Source organism: Eucalyptus grandis, chromosome 9 (genome assembly GCF_016545825.1).
Source record: "Eucalyptus grandis isolate ANBG69807.140 chromosome 9, ASM1654582v1, whole genome shotgun sequence".
Classification (NCBI taxonomy): Eukaryota; Viridiplantae; Streptophyta; class Magnoliopsida; order Myrtales; family Myrtaceae; genus Eucalyptus; species Eucalyptus grandis.
The window spans coordinates 43,694,767-43,708,371 of NC_052620.1; the positions used below are offsets into that span (position 1 = coordinate 43,694,767).

At 36.0% G+C, this 13,605-nt stretch overlaps 1 protein-coding gene across 3 annotated transcripts; it reads right to left on the reverse strand.

Moving 5' to 3' along the window:
- Positions 1–4,733: 4,733 nt before the first annotated feature.
- Positions 4,734–13,004, reverse strand: LOC104420042 (TLC domain-containing protein 4-B). 3 transcript variants are annotated; one of them, XM_010031941.3, is made up of 9 exons: positions 12,790–13,001; positions 12,060–12,188; positions 10,607–10,695; positions 10,332–10,470; positions 7,812–7,886; positions 7,204–7,325; positions 7,020–7,095; positions 5,567–5,626; positions 4,734–5,133 (listed from the first exon to the last, which is right to left on the reverse strand). In XM_010031941.3, exons 2-9 carry the CDS (start codon positions 12,165–12,167, stop codon positions 4,996–4,998), a joined length of 807 nt encoding a protein of 268 aa, XP_010030243.2. In that variant the 5' UTR covers positions 12,168–12,188; positions 12,790–13,001; the 3' UTR covers positions 4,734–4,995. The 3 variants fall into 3 exon arrangements, with proteins under 3 accessions (XP_010030243.2, XP_039157504.1, XP_010030244.2); XM_039301570.1 differs by lacking the exon at positions 12,060–12,188 and having other exon boundaries at positions 10,332–10,523; positions 12,790–13,004; XM_010031942.3 differs by having other exon boundaries at positions 10,332–10,523; positions 12,060–13,002.
- Between the last annotated feature and the right edge of the window lie 601 nt (positions 13,005–13,605).

The following is a 13,605-nucleotide window of genomic DNA, read 5'->3' on the forward strand; positions in this document are numbered from 1 at the left end:
ATACCAAGTCGGGCGAAGATTATGCTAGGCTTTGTTCTGAAGCCTCGGGGCATAATCCTTTAAGCTTGATGTTAGAGACTAAACCTCCTAAATTTTAAGCTAAATTAAGGTGGGCTTAGCTTCTACTCATTTTATTAGGTAAAATTTCTAAACTAGACTATACGACCCATTTTATTAAAAGAGTGATCCTAAATCTAAATTGATTTTTATTTTCCAACTGGTTTGGGGATTTGTTGGTTTTAAGGTTCAAGGTTTTAGGGGGGAAATTATCTAAAAATTCATAAACCTATTACACTTCTATTGATTCAATTCTAAACATTTTAATTGTATTTATTGAGTCATAATCTTTTCACATTTTGCCATTGAGTCAATCTAGTCAATTTTGTTCGAAAATTGTTAATATGGAAGCCGATCATCTTACGTGACATAATTAGTGTCAACGTGGATAATTTTAATAATATTTTAATGTATTTGAATTTTATATTTATATTTCCTTTTATTTTCTTTTTCATTTTTCTTTTTTTTTTTTTATTGTTAAGGGTTGGAGGGGGCTACTAGCCATCGGTCGAGGCCTAGAAACCCCCGTTTGTTACTGGGTGAGGATCATGACCCTTGCCCAATGGTTGGTCAGGGTTCGCCGCCCTCACCCAAATTTAAATGAGGGTTGCAGCCCTTGTTGGTTGTGTGTGAATGGCTCAATGTGAGGGCCATGAGCCCTCATTGACCATTGGGGGAGGGCTCATGGCCTCACACAACTGTGATTGAGGGTTGCGAGCCCTTGCCCAGTGGCTGGTGAGGGCCATGACCTTTGCTAGTAGTTGGCGAGGCCTAGTAACCTCTACTAGCCACTAGGCGAGGGTTGATAGGCCTCCTACCAACCCTTAACAATAAAAAAAGGAAAAAAAGAAGCAAAGAAAAAAAGAAAGAAGAGAAAAGAAATAGAGTAAATAAATATAAAAAATTAAAATTATTATTAAAAATTCTTTACTCTAGCATTGGCTATGTCACATAGGACGATTAGTGTCTACGTTAGTGATTTTCAAACACAATTGGCCAGAGGGACTCAATTGACAATATATAAAAATATTTAGGACTTCAATGACACAATAAAAATGATAATGATTTAATCAACAAAAGTGCAATAGCTTAAGCATTTTTGGACAATTTTCATGATTTTAGGGTTTAGGATTTAAGGCTTTAGGGTTTCAGTTTAAAAGTTTTAGGTTAGGGTTTTAGGGGTTTAGGAATTAAGGGCTTAAGATTTCAGTTGAAAAGTTCTAGCTTTAGGGTTTTAGGGGTTTAGAGTTTTAGGGTTTCGGGTTTCGGGTTTATTAGTTTATGATTTTGGGTTAAGGCTTGGGGTAAGGTTTAGGGTTCGGGTCTGCGGTATGTTCTTTGGAGTAGGACGTCGGTTTGCCTCTGGCAGAACCTGGCCATAGTGGAGCCCAAGATCCCCATTGCATTGCCCAGGATCTCTCCAACTTCTTCATCCTCTGTCGTTACTGCATCCATTCCCCTGCCCTTAGGTTGGTTATAGATCCTTTAAAGAAACGTTTTTTTTTGTTAGCCACTGTTTGCTTTGTTGCCGTTTCTGAAAGCAACTCTTTCTTTCATTTTTATCACTATCATATCGGTTTATGTTGAAATTTGTTCTTTTTCCGTTGAATATGATTTTTTTTTTCATCGATACTATTTTACTCCTATTCTAACATTCACTTTTAGACTTTTGCCGACTTTTGCCTTGTCTCTTGTCGAAATTCACACCTAAAGTTAAATAAGCATCCTCACGCTAATGGTTCCATTATACATGCTAATTGATACAAGTTTAACATTGATGTATCAGCTATGGGCAACACTAGATTAGATACATGGGATGCAACAATGAAGAAACACGAAGGATGACCGGAATGTTGGTTTTCCCATTTACAAAGGGCCAATAAAAACTTAGAAAGAGAAGCAGATGCCCCTCGTTGTGGAAACACTGTAATCCTTCCCAAGAAATTATTACTGTGTTCCCAAAATTTGCTGTAGATTAAAGATTTGTTCCCATCGCTTCTAGATTTACGGATGCTACATGATAAACGGACAATTTAACAGTACTAATTGATCACGACATTTGGAAATCAAGCATTTACGCCGTACTTTAGTGCATTGAAACTACATGTTAGTATTTTATAGGCCTAATATCCTTAAAAAAAAACCCTAGTTTTAATGGCAGACCTAATTCTACCCTAATATTTTTTATCTTATAAAAAACCTCCAACTTAAGCCTAGTACAAATTTTACCCTAATTTTTTTTTTTATCTCATAAAAGCCATCAACTTTTTCCTAAATCCCATATCTACCCGGTTAACTCTCTGTTCAAAATCATCTTTAGTGATCCTACGTGACATTTCCATGTTGTTGTTCTAAGAAGATGTCTTTTAGAGATGAATTCTCATGTTAGCCCAAATGATATATTCTTGAGGGTTAATACGTTGAAAAATCCCAAACTAGTACATTTATGACAAATTTGCCTTCAAAATAATTTTTTGACTATTAAAAACCCAAAACTGGTACCCTTTTGACAAATTTACCCCTAAACTGGTGCACTTATGACCAATTTACCCTCTGTTAATTTATGTTAAAATTTTATTGTCAAATTATTAAATTGAATGACATGTGACAATTGATTGTATACTAGTTTGGGATTTTACTCTCAATTTATTATAGTTATACAATTTTTTGTGATATTAATCTAATTTAATGGATGATATATTTATCACAAATGTATCGGTTTGGAGTTTTTGACGATTTAATAAATTAGTTTGGGGTAAATTTGTCACAAGTATATCGATTTGGGATTTTTATAGACAATTGGGATAAATTTATCACATGTGTATTAGTTTGAAGTTTTTCATAGTTAAAAAAATAATTTGTAGTAAATTTATCACACGTGTACTAATTTGAGATTTTTTAGGATATTAACCCTATTCTTGATTATGAATTTGCGTAAAAATTGGAGCAATTAAAGTTGGCTTACTTCACTTACTCAAGAGAATTCTCATTCCATCTCACTGCGTATCTTTGATTTTAAGCTTAGTCTTTAATCTCCCGAGTCTTTCATCTCTCACGATGGGACATAGGGTTAAAGGGAAAAAATTGGTTTGTAAATAATTTTTTTTGATTTTTTATGAGACAAAAGACTTTTAGGATTCTTAGGACAGAGTTTTGGCATTCTTTTGCTAGAGCATAGGGGATGGTCGTTCTGTGTCCTTCTGGTTTGACAATTGGCACCTGAGAGGCCCCTCAACCTTTTATTTTCAGACTCGTTGATCTACGGTTTTGGTTTACCCAAGCTCGCTACAGTGGAAGATCTCTTATCACCAAATAGTCAGTCCATTTGCGTAGTTCTAGAGTCTTGGGAGCAACCTCTCCTTTTTTTATCACAAGTATTGAATCGCTTTACTTGGTAGGAAGTACTTCCGGTTTATTTTCGGTGGCGTTGGCATGGCACCTAATTAGGATGAAAAAGCCTCGGGTCAAGTGGGCTTTTTTGATATGGAATAATGCTATTACCCAATATATCAGTTTAATCTCTGGCTTATCACCAAGAATTAACTCCCCACCCAAGCTCTTCTTTTATCTTATGGTAGGATTGGGGATGCAGTTTGTGCTTTTTGCAAATTGATGCCAGATTCGATTGATTATCTGTTTTTCGGTTGTAGCATTACAGCCAGTTGTGCATTTCTTTGGGTGGCTCGATGCAACCTTCTTTGGCGTAATAACAGTTGGGCCGACAACCTTCGTTGGGTTTTGAAATTTTTACATGGTAAGGACTTCTATCACTCCAATACCCGATTTTCCTTTGGAGCACTATGCCATCTCATTTGGAAATATAGAAATGAGATCCTTTTTAGGAACCTTACATTCACGGTCCTGGCCTTGAAGAATCACCTCATTAAGGTGGTCAAGGATAAGGTCTTGACTTTTACAAATGTGGAGGACAATCCAAGAAATAGAAGACTTCAACGTAGCTGAGGGATTGATGCTTGCATCTTTTATTCATCCTTGATGGTTCCTTAGGAGTCCTACTGCGGAGTGTCTACTGCATGGGATTCTTCTCTACCTTTGGCTGCATCCTGCCTTATTCTTGCTTGCCACGTTGGGCTGGCTAGTCACCTTCTTTTGCTTTGGTCATTCTTTAGGAGGTGATCGTCTTTGTTTTGTTTGTGCCTTCTAGCTTTTGCCTTGTTGGCTTTTCCTTTATTTCGACACCCTTCCACTCATTATCCCTCGTTTGTTTTGAGTGTAAGCTGGTGTCATTGCTTGTACAAATTGGCTAAGCTTAATACAATTACCGTTCACCAAAAAAAAAGACTTTTAGGATAGAATTTAAACTGGATATAGAGATGATGGTTTTTTTATGAAACAAAATAAAATTTAAGATATAATTAGGACTGGACCTACAATTGTTTTTTTTTTATAAATGTATTAAGCCAATTTTATAGATAAAATTGAGGTGCTTATTTTTCCTTCTTTATTGCATTACCGTCAATGTAACCAATTTATCACTTCTGTTTAACCTAAAGTGAAAGACCACAAATAGATAAAAGCCAGTCTTTTCCAGAATTAGTAAGCCATTTGTACCATGATCTAACACTATAATCCCTAAATCACACCCTAATATCCCTGAAACACATTAAATGCTGTGATTACATACACGGTCATTGTAATTAAGCAGGCATTGGTAATCACTGACAAACTTCAAAGGTTGAAAGAAACATAAAATCCACCCGTACAGTAGAGTCAACCAATGTCTTGCAAATAATAATTAAGAAAAGGACCCTCCGTGAGACGAAAGGAAGTCCATAATGATCTTCTGACACAATCTCATCAATAAATGAGAATGAAAGGATAATATTCATTGTTGTTGAAGCATTAGGTTGACAAGGAATCTCAAGATTCTTCTAGATACAGAGAAGGTGGTTCACATTGTACAATACAATGGTCAGATCACTGCCTATGTCTCTTCTTAGACAGAGTTTTCACCAGACCCTTGGCAATCTTCCAAAACCAAAATAGGTTCATGATTGCCAAAACAGAAGGCACCAAAAGCAAACTGTAGAAACCCAAGTCAAAAATCTCTTTCACCTGAAACAGAAGAGGTGAAAAAGATGACGCCTGTTTTATATCTTGAATCAAAATTATGGCAGCTCAGGAAGTGAAATCATCAATATAACAGCATAAACCATCTAAGGTGACTAGACTCACTCTCCTATTTCCAGTGATTATTTCCTTTCCAAACAAATGAATAAATAAAAGAATGACATTATTACATACATCTATATCAGTGACGCATGCTGAGAAGTTAAAAGAAACAGGAAAAAAAAAAGAGAAAAATTTATAGACAACGAAGCAGAAGAAATCTCAAAGCGAAAAGCACCCATGATTTTCTATAGAGACTTCCACCGTAAGCAACCCTGACTCTGTTATTAAAAATCACAACACATTCAAGTGTTGGTATTACGGTTAATTTTTATCATCAAAGAGGTCACTTAAATCTTAATGCTAAGAAACAACTCACCTGGTCAAAATGGATAAGCATGTGGGTGAAAAAGAAGATGAAGAGAAGAATCCTTGCAAACTGCAGACATCAAATGGTTGCATGATCAAACTATATGTGAAAGAGTTTGAACAAACATATCATCTCGAGTCAGATGGAAATGTTAGGTGTCATCCAATAACCTCAATCAAGTACTAAAGACATAAATTTTCAGCCGTAATCATAACTTAATGCATTCGTCTCAAAGTTAATGCAGATCGCAGCCCAATTGATAAACTTCAGTTGACAATTAATTTTTTGATTAATTGAAACCCAAGTAAAACTGAAGGCTGAACAGGCTCATCCAACCGATCTAGTATTTATATTCACAAGTATTTATTTTCACACTTAAAAACATACGGATTTAGTATATTCATAATGGAGTCATCCACTTGATTATCCTCCTTTTGATGAACGTCATAGACGATTTTGTATACATGGTATATCTCTAAAAATAGTCTAATGTTTTTTAATATGATTACATCCATACCAACTATTTCGAGCAAAGTGGCTTCTGTATGATTTTGTGTGGTTTTGGTTTTTTTTTTTTTTTTTTTTTTTTGTCGGGGGGGCGGCGGTGAACCTTGTACACCCAAACAGAAAAAGCAACTGCTACTGAAGCTTATAGTGAAGTCCAGTCCAGAAGATATGAATAGATGGTAAACACCCTAAACCCAAATCCTTTCTTTCGACCAAAACAAAAAATCCCAAATCCGTTCTGCTCAGTATCTAGTTGCCAGGGATAGCACATGTCTAATGATGCCTTTTGGTTCCTCATTTAGTATGGTTGTACTTATATGTAATTAACAATGCAGAAATTCCTTGAGAAGATTAAGATTCGATCTATCAAAATGTTAGGGTGAAAGGGGTGAAGAAAACCAGCTTTAGATAGAACTATTCCATATTTGAAACTTTGGCAGAAATCAAGAAATTGGCCTCTTCTTCAAGGGCCATTGTAGCTTCAAAAAAGCGAACTTCAAATCCTTCTTAATTTCTAGTGAATTAGTAGTAACTTGTACGCCAAAAAGACAATGCCTGAAAATAAACCAAAAGATGAATCCGTGATTCTTTTATTTCATCCTGCTGCAACCAAATAGTTTAACTTCTGTGCTTAAATTCCACATACTACCAAGCAGATTCTGATAGAATGTTCAGCTAGTATTCAGATCTCAGTTATATGTTTACTCTAATATGTATTATAAAAAAGACCAAATAGTCAACTATATTAAACTGCAGTATAAAGGCAAACAAAGTGCAAGATAAGGAAGTCCACATTGGCATGGAATATAGTTATCTGATATTCGGCCTTTTTCTACTATTGTTCAAATTTAATCAAACTGGAAAGGTAACAGTTGTAGTGACCAAAAAAAAAAGAAAAAGAAAAAGAAAGGTAACAGTTGTAAAGTAAATCAAAGTAATAGAAGCCGGACAGTACCAACCACCCCAGGAACAGAAAGATGCCATTGCAGATGTATAGATTAGAACTCTTCTGACCATAAATGTCCAAGTACCTGAATAGATTCCTTATTAAGCCAGCATTTGTTGACAATACTAAAAGAGGAATGGATTGTTTAGTCCAAGAAATGAGGTATGATGAAGTAATTTTGAGAGTCACTAACCATCTTAGATTGACAAATGGGGTTGTGCTCTCTGAAAACAAAACCATAAGTATGTATATTTGGCCTTGACCACTTACAATGGAAAGAAAGATGGAAAACATGGATAACCCATGGTGTAGAACCTGAGAAGAACCGTTGCGTCATTACTTCACATAAAATAAAGAAACTCCCAAAGAGCAAGAGTAGTTCCACAACACTAGCAAAGCAGGAACAACAACTATAACCATCCAGCTAACCCCAATTCAACAACTTTGCCGACAATAAAAAATTTTAAGTCATGGGGAGAGGGAGAGGGAGATACATGCTACATAGAGACGAGGATGGAAACAGAAGGATCAACCCTAAGTGCTCCCCTTCAATATTTCATATAATGAAGGTAACTTTTACACAGACAGTAATAGCCCTGGACTTACGACCCTCATTTATTTTACAGCATATCAAATTATGTACTTAAACTTTGACAAACACTACTTGACTTAACTAATAAAGCTCTCACGACATATACTCTTTCTTTAGCTGTAACAAATTCAGACACCAAGAGTCAAGGCTGATGGAGGAAGTGTTACTGCAAGCTAACAAATCATAATATTTGTGTCAAGTGTACTTACATATTCCCAACCACCTAAAGCTGGAAAATGCCACACAATCATTGCCAAGTCTGACAGAAAATAACCTATAGAGACCTGTGAAGTGCCAGAAAAGAAGCATGAGTACATAAAGAGCCTTCTAGGATAGTCTTACATTGTCATCTACATGGGTTCTCTTCACATGTCCTAAGTGTATTAACTCGTGCCATACATATCGGTTCAAGCTCAGTCATGCACACATTGCAAACGAATGATCAAGCTGCCTTTTGTGTGCATTTACATGTTTATAAACATGCAATTGAAAAAAAAGGGTACACCAAAAAAATATAAACACACAAGAAAAGCAATAAGAATAAGAAGGGGCAAAGAAGCCAGAGTAGAGGAGCCAAATCATGGTAGGTCACCTAGGGAAGTATGGAGTAACAGACTTTACTGGACAGTTTGCCACTGCCAGGGATGTGAAATTTCCACAAGACAGGCATAGCGCATGTGTGAATCAACATATTTCTGAATTTTTCACTTAATACCTTAGATACTTACAATTTGATTAATTTATATGATAACATATCATTACTAGTCTAATCAGGTCACTCAGAGACGGAAGAGAGAGAAAGCGCGTCAGCTGCCATTAACATCTATAAGTTGGACATAATCCTGTAGCAGCACCAATCTGCTCATTGCCTTGGCCCTTTCCTGAACTAGTAAGTCACAACCTCCCTCTTGCCCAAAAATGGGATGAATAGCGAAGTCAAGTTTCCTTTTTATTTAAGAGATGACACCCATTAGTCTCTTCTTCTTCTTCTTCTTCTTTTCTTTTTATTTACTTATTTTTTTCAATAAACTTGTGTATAACATCTGACATTAAAAAATTCAGTATTGACCTCTTTTGTAAAAAATAAAATACTATATATGGTGCTATGGTTCACTGATGCATTTCAAATGCTGGTGGACATTGATTTGAGTAAAATATGTTAACCCTGCAAAGGGTTATTGGAAGCTTTCATATGAGAACTCAGTGGACCTCTCTTTTACCTATCCAAGGAAAAGATAAAAAAAGAACTCTGTGGTCTTCTATTATTAATTTATAAAAAATTAAAAAAGGAAGCCAATAATGGCAATCATAATTCGTTGAAACGGGTAGAAGAAGATTTTAAAAGCACGTGGATTTAACACCATTGTTTAAATCATTCTTATTACAACTTCCCAAAGTGAGCTCTGTTTCAATCATTATTTCGTAGTCAACATCAACGTGGAATTTCTCCCAATCTCCACAATGCTGATTCCCCATACCAACACCCTCACTTGTAATGGAGTGGCATTAGAAATTATTGGAAATACATCCACCAGAATGGTGTTTGCACTTACTCGCATGCAAATTCATTTTGTTGCAGTTTTTCATGCAGAAAGATGCATACTATGACATGATAATATCTTTTGAGGGAAGATGAAAAATAGGAGCAAATCAAATAATTACCTATGTCTTCCTTTCCAATATCAACCATCAATAAGTTCCTCAAGCAATAAATCTATAGATAGATCCTGGATTTGGCCGAACTAACTGAAGTAGCCTACATGGATCCATTTACACCATATCAAAATATCTTCTAATGCATATGGACAAGAAAGAGATACTGTCATAGCTATGATCAGGCCGGGAGGAGGAATCGAGAAAAGGGTTCAATTAACCCATTGTCACCTTGTCTTATTAATAAGTTACGTTAATTGATTAAATGCAATGAGGTCTATTTAGGGTGAATAATAAGTTCACTCTCTAAATAGACTTCTTCCAAAGAAGAAGTAATGAATCTTTTCTAGCACTTATACCGGACTTATGTGCTGCTTCATCAATGATATTCCCCTTAAAGCATTTGGCAAGCTTTATTAAACAAAACTAGTTTCATATGGTAATCACCAATAAGCAGCGGTATACTCCAATAGCACTTCAGAGCATTCTATTTCTAACATTTCCACAATGATGTATGAGAAAGATATTATTACTAAAAAGATTGTTACAATGGTAGAATATGTCTCAAGCAAGAATGATAATTCAGCTAACAGAGTGCATATAATTACTCCAAGTAGTATGCAAAACAGTTGCATCCTTGGTTTAGTTGGAGCAGGACAAGTCAAAGAAATATGTCAAAAATTAACATCCAGCAAGGGAAATCCTGAGAAAACACAAAAAAGTAAAATTTGCCAACAAAAACTCCAAGGTTGTCATGCTTTTACTGTTTGTCTAAGAAGTAATTATGTACATAATAACAGACACGTATCCATTTGAAAATACATGAAAGCGATGATAAAAAAAGATTTGGAGCATTTAGCTCTTTCAGAAGGCTTGATACAAAATAGAGTGCAATGTCATAAAGGAATTGGCATAGCCAACCCTACCAAGTGGGAGAAGGCTTAGTTCTTGTTATATTTATGCATAGTGATGTTGAAGGCTAATCAAAATAAAACCATGTACCAGTTGGAAAGTTTTATCTAAACAAGCTATTATCTATTTCAATCGAAGAAACCTGATACACTTTTTCACAGTACCCCCAGTATTGTCTCTGATACGATTGATGTCCTGTTGACGACTAATTGGTCATGAGAATCTTCTTTGAAGAGATCTGAAAACAGCAGGAGATATAGAGAAGCAGACGATACAATAATTGCATGGAATGTTGAGAATCCCCTGGACAAAAAACATTTTAGAAAAGGTATTTCAACCCATCTCTTGCATTGTTCCTAGGGGAGAATGAGTGGAATGTTGGACAATTAGTTGAGAATTTCGCAAAGCACTTAGAATGGAATAAGGATGAGGAAATTACCGGTTCTTCCATTCTACTTTGTCCATGTTCTTAAGTTTCCTATACCCATCGAAGCATAAAAGACTCATGAGACCTGCTATCTTATACACCTTCAAGAGAAAAAACATTAGTTAAACAAACTTAATCAGGTATGAAAAAGAGTGAATGCACCTTTCATTCAAATGAAACGCTGCAAATAGAAGGAAAAAACTGTCTACTCTCAACTCATGTTTTTCACACAAATGAGGATTGACTAGAAAATTTTCCCTACTAATAAGCACGGTCGCAGTGTGAATAACATGTAAAATAAATGGCCCAATATTTGAAAGCAGCACATATATTCTCAGCTCCAGATTTGAAGATACTGAGATTATTGCTATCCTAGGTCCAAATTCATATTAAGTTTAGAACATCGTTACTATCCTGCTCCCAAATTCAGAGCAGGTTGAATAAAATGGAACAAAACTGCTACAAATAGTATTTAAATTGAATTTGATCAATAGTAAGTCATTTTTGCCCTCTAATAGACTTCTTTCAACCACTGTTCACAGTTACTAGAGATCTTTATCATTTCTTGTAAAGTCTTGCAATCAAATCAAATCACGAGTTTTGGTAAAATACATCAAATACATACATATCAAAGTAATATATTGCAAACTCAGGTCCCATATCCAGTAAAAATGACACTTTTTCTTACAGCACAGTTAATCAATTCTGCAAAATCATTGCATTGTTATTACCCAAGCAAGAGCCATGAAAACACAAAAGCAAAATCTTAATTTTCCATTTAAATTATCATTATGCTATAGATGCAAAAGCTAGTTCAGATTGTCGTGAAACTATTACAATATCACATAACATTAGATAAAATTAAAAAAAAAAATCATACTTTGTTCAGTAAAAATATATGGTTAATGAATAGGTAGCATTAAGAAGTCCGCTTGATTTAGTAAATTGAGTAGCGCATCATCGGATATACCTATGGTTTGGTCTCTCAAAGATTCATACAATAGATCCTCATTGTGGAAGCATTGATTGGACCAAATTATAAGATTCCCATCGAGAACCAATGGAGTACAAGGACTAGACGACCCCCAGGAGCAAGCAAAGGCATAAGTTCTGCATGACCCACGCTCAGAGTCTTCTCAAATAGTTTTCTAGGATTTTAAAGGGTGGAGATGGCCAGAGCAAGAAGTCAGAGTTCATTGTAATCAGACATGGGATTGCAAGGTGTGCTCTAGTCATACAAATCCGACCAAAAGTACAAGGACTGACTCTCACATAGGGGAAAAACTAGAGGAATACATGCAAGATCAACGGCTAAAACCTGTGAAAAAAAATCCAAAAAGGAACTTGCAGGAAGAATCTCAAATGTTGGGAGCAGCAAATTTAAACTGAGAGAAATCAAAATAATGAAATTTGTTTAGTATGTGGAGTACAGAGCATGTGGGCATTCAATGAAGAAGCAACTTACAGAATAGCACATGACAATCCCAGAAAAGACCGCAGCCAGCCACAGAAGCTCTTTCCTAGGTACATAGCCAATAACGGATACTGAACGAGGAGAAAACAATGCGTCCATATTGCTCTTCCGGCAGAAGAACTAAACCAAACAGGCATCGTCAAAAAGGGTAAGCAAATGGCAGCAGTCGACATGAGCCAGCATTAAGAATGAGGTCATTATCCATCTCTATCTCGCGGTATAAATAAGAGAAATTAGATAGAAATATATTCGCTTTCAGCCTGAGTTATGCGAGGCAGGGGTTCCACTTCAATACATCTTTACATCTTTGATATCGATACATCGGCATGGCAACCACTGAGAATTGGCAGGTGCTATACAATGGGAGTTCGGTCCTTTCCTTTCACCCTACTTTAAGCCGGGTATCTACAGCAGAGTTGTTTTTTCTCGTCCACTATACCCCCAAGCGACCTGATGAAGGAAGCCCCGACATATACAGTAGTGACGATGAAAACCCTCGTGATTGATTTGGGGAAGCCAATCCATTCCGACTGGGGAAAAATGGAAGAAAAAAGAAAAAGAAAAAAAAGAAAAAGGCAGAAGAAGAGATTGCGAACCCGCTTTCCAACAACGCAAAGACTTTCTTAACAAGAAAACGAGAGGGTAAGATTGTCTTATTGGAATCACTAATGAAGGAATTTGTAGGACGAGAGGAAATCAGGAGATGAGAGAGCCCCTTTACTTTTATGCGCTCCCGATTCTCTGGTTCGCTGCTGCTGCTGCTGCTGCTGCTGCTGCTTCTCTCTCGACGAGCAGGCTAGCTCGGTCGTCGAGATGGATAGGGTATCGCCCAAGGAAGATGAGATGAGTGGTCAAAGCTGGTCGTCTCCATCGCGCTTTCATCTCCGTCGTCGGCCTTTCCGGACCGACTCCGCGCGACCTTTCTTTTCTTTCTGCACTTTATTTTGAAGGGCGGTGCCGGCGTCGACCAAAAAAAAAAAAAAAAAAAAAAAAATTGAGGGATTAGGAGTCAAAGGAAATTTTCTTAAATATGGCTAAACAAGAGAAGGATTTCAAGTCGTTTGGATGCTGGCGAGGAAAAAACAATACGTATTGTGATGTATAATATCTTTTCATGTACTTAAAATAAATAAATGTAAAACAAGGGATTAAGAGGGGTCTGTGTAGTAATACTTCTTATTCTTTTTTTTTACTTGTATTTTATTTTATATAAAGAGATTTCAATGGATTCAAACTGTATATAATGAGACTAATCCCTCTTAATCTCTCATACTCCCTTCTAATCATCATCATGAAAACTTTTATTGAATTTTTTTATTGTCTTATTTCTTTCAGCCATTATTAGGGTTATAAATACAAGTTGAGAATAAAACTCATTTTTGCATTTGACATTCTCTATCCAAATTCAACACAGTCTCCTATCATAAAACCAAAACACAGCGTTTGGTGAAAGTTTATTCACGGGAATCAAAACCGATGAAACAACCTCCAAACTATGATGAAATATAATCAACGTCACAGCTTATTTTAGGTGTAA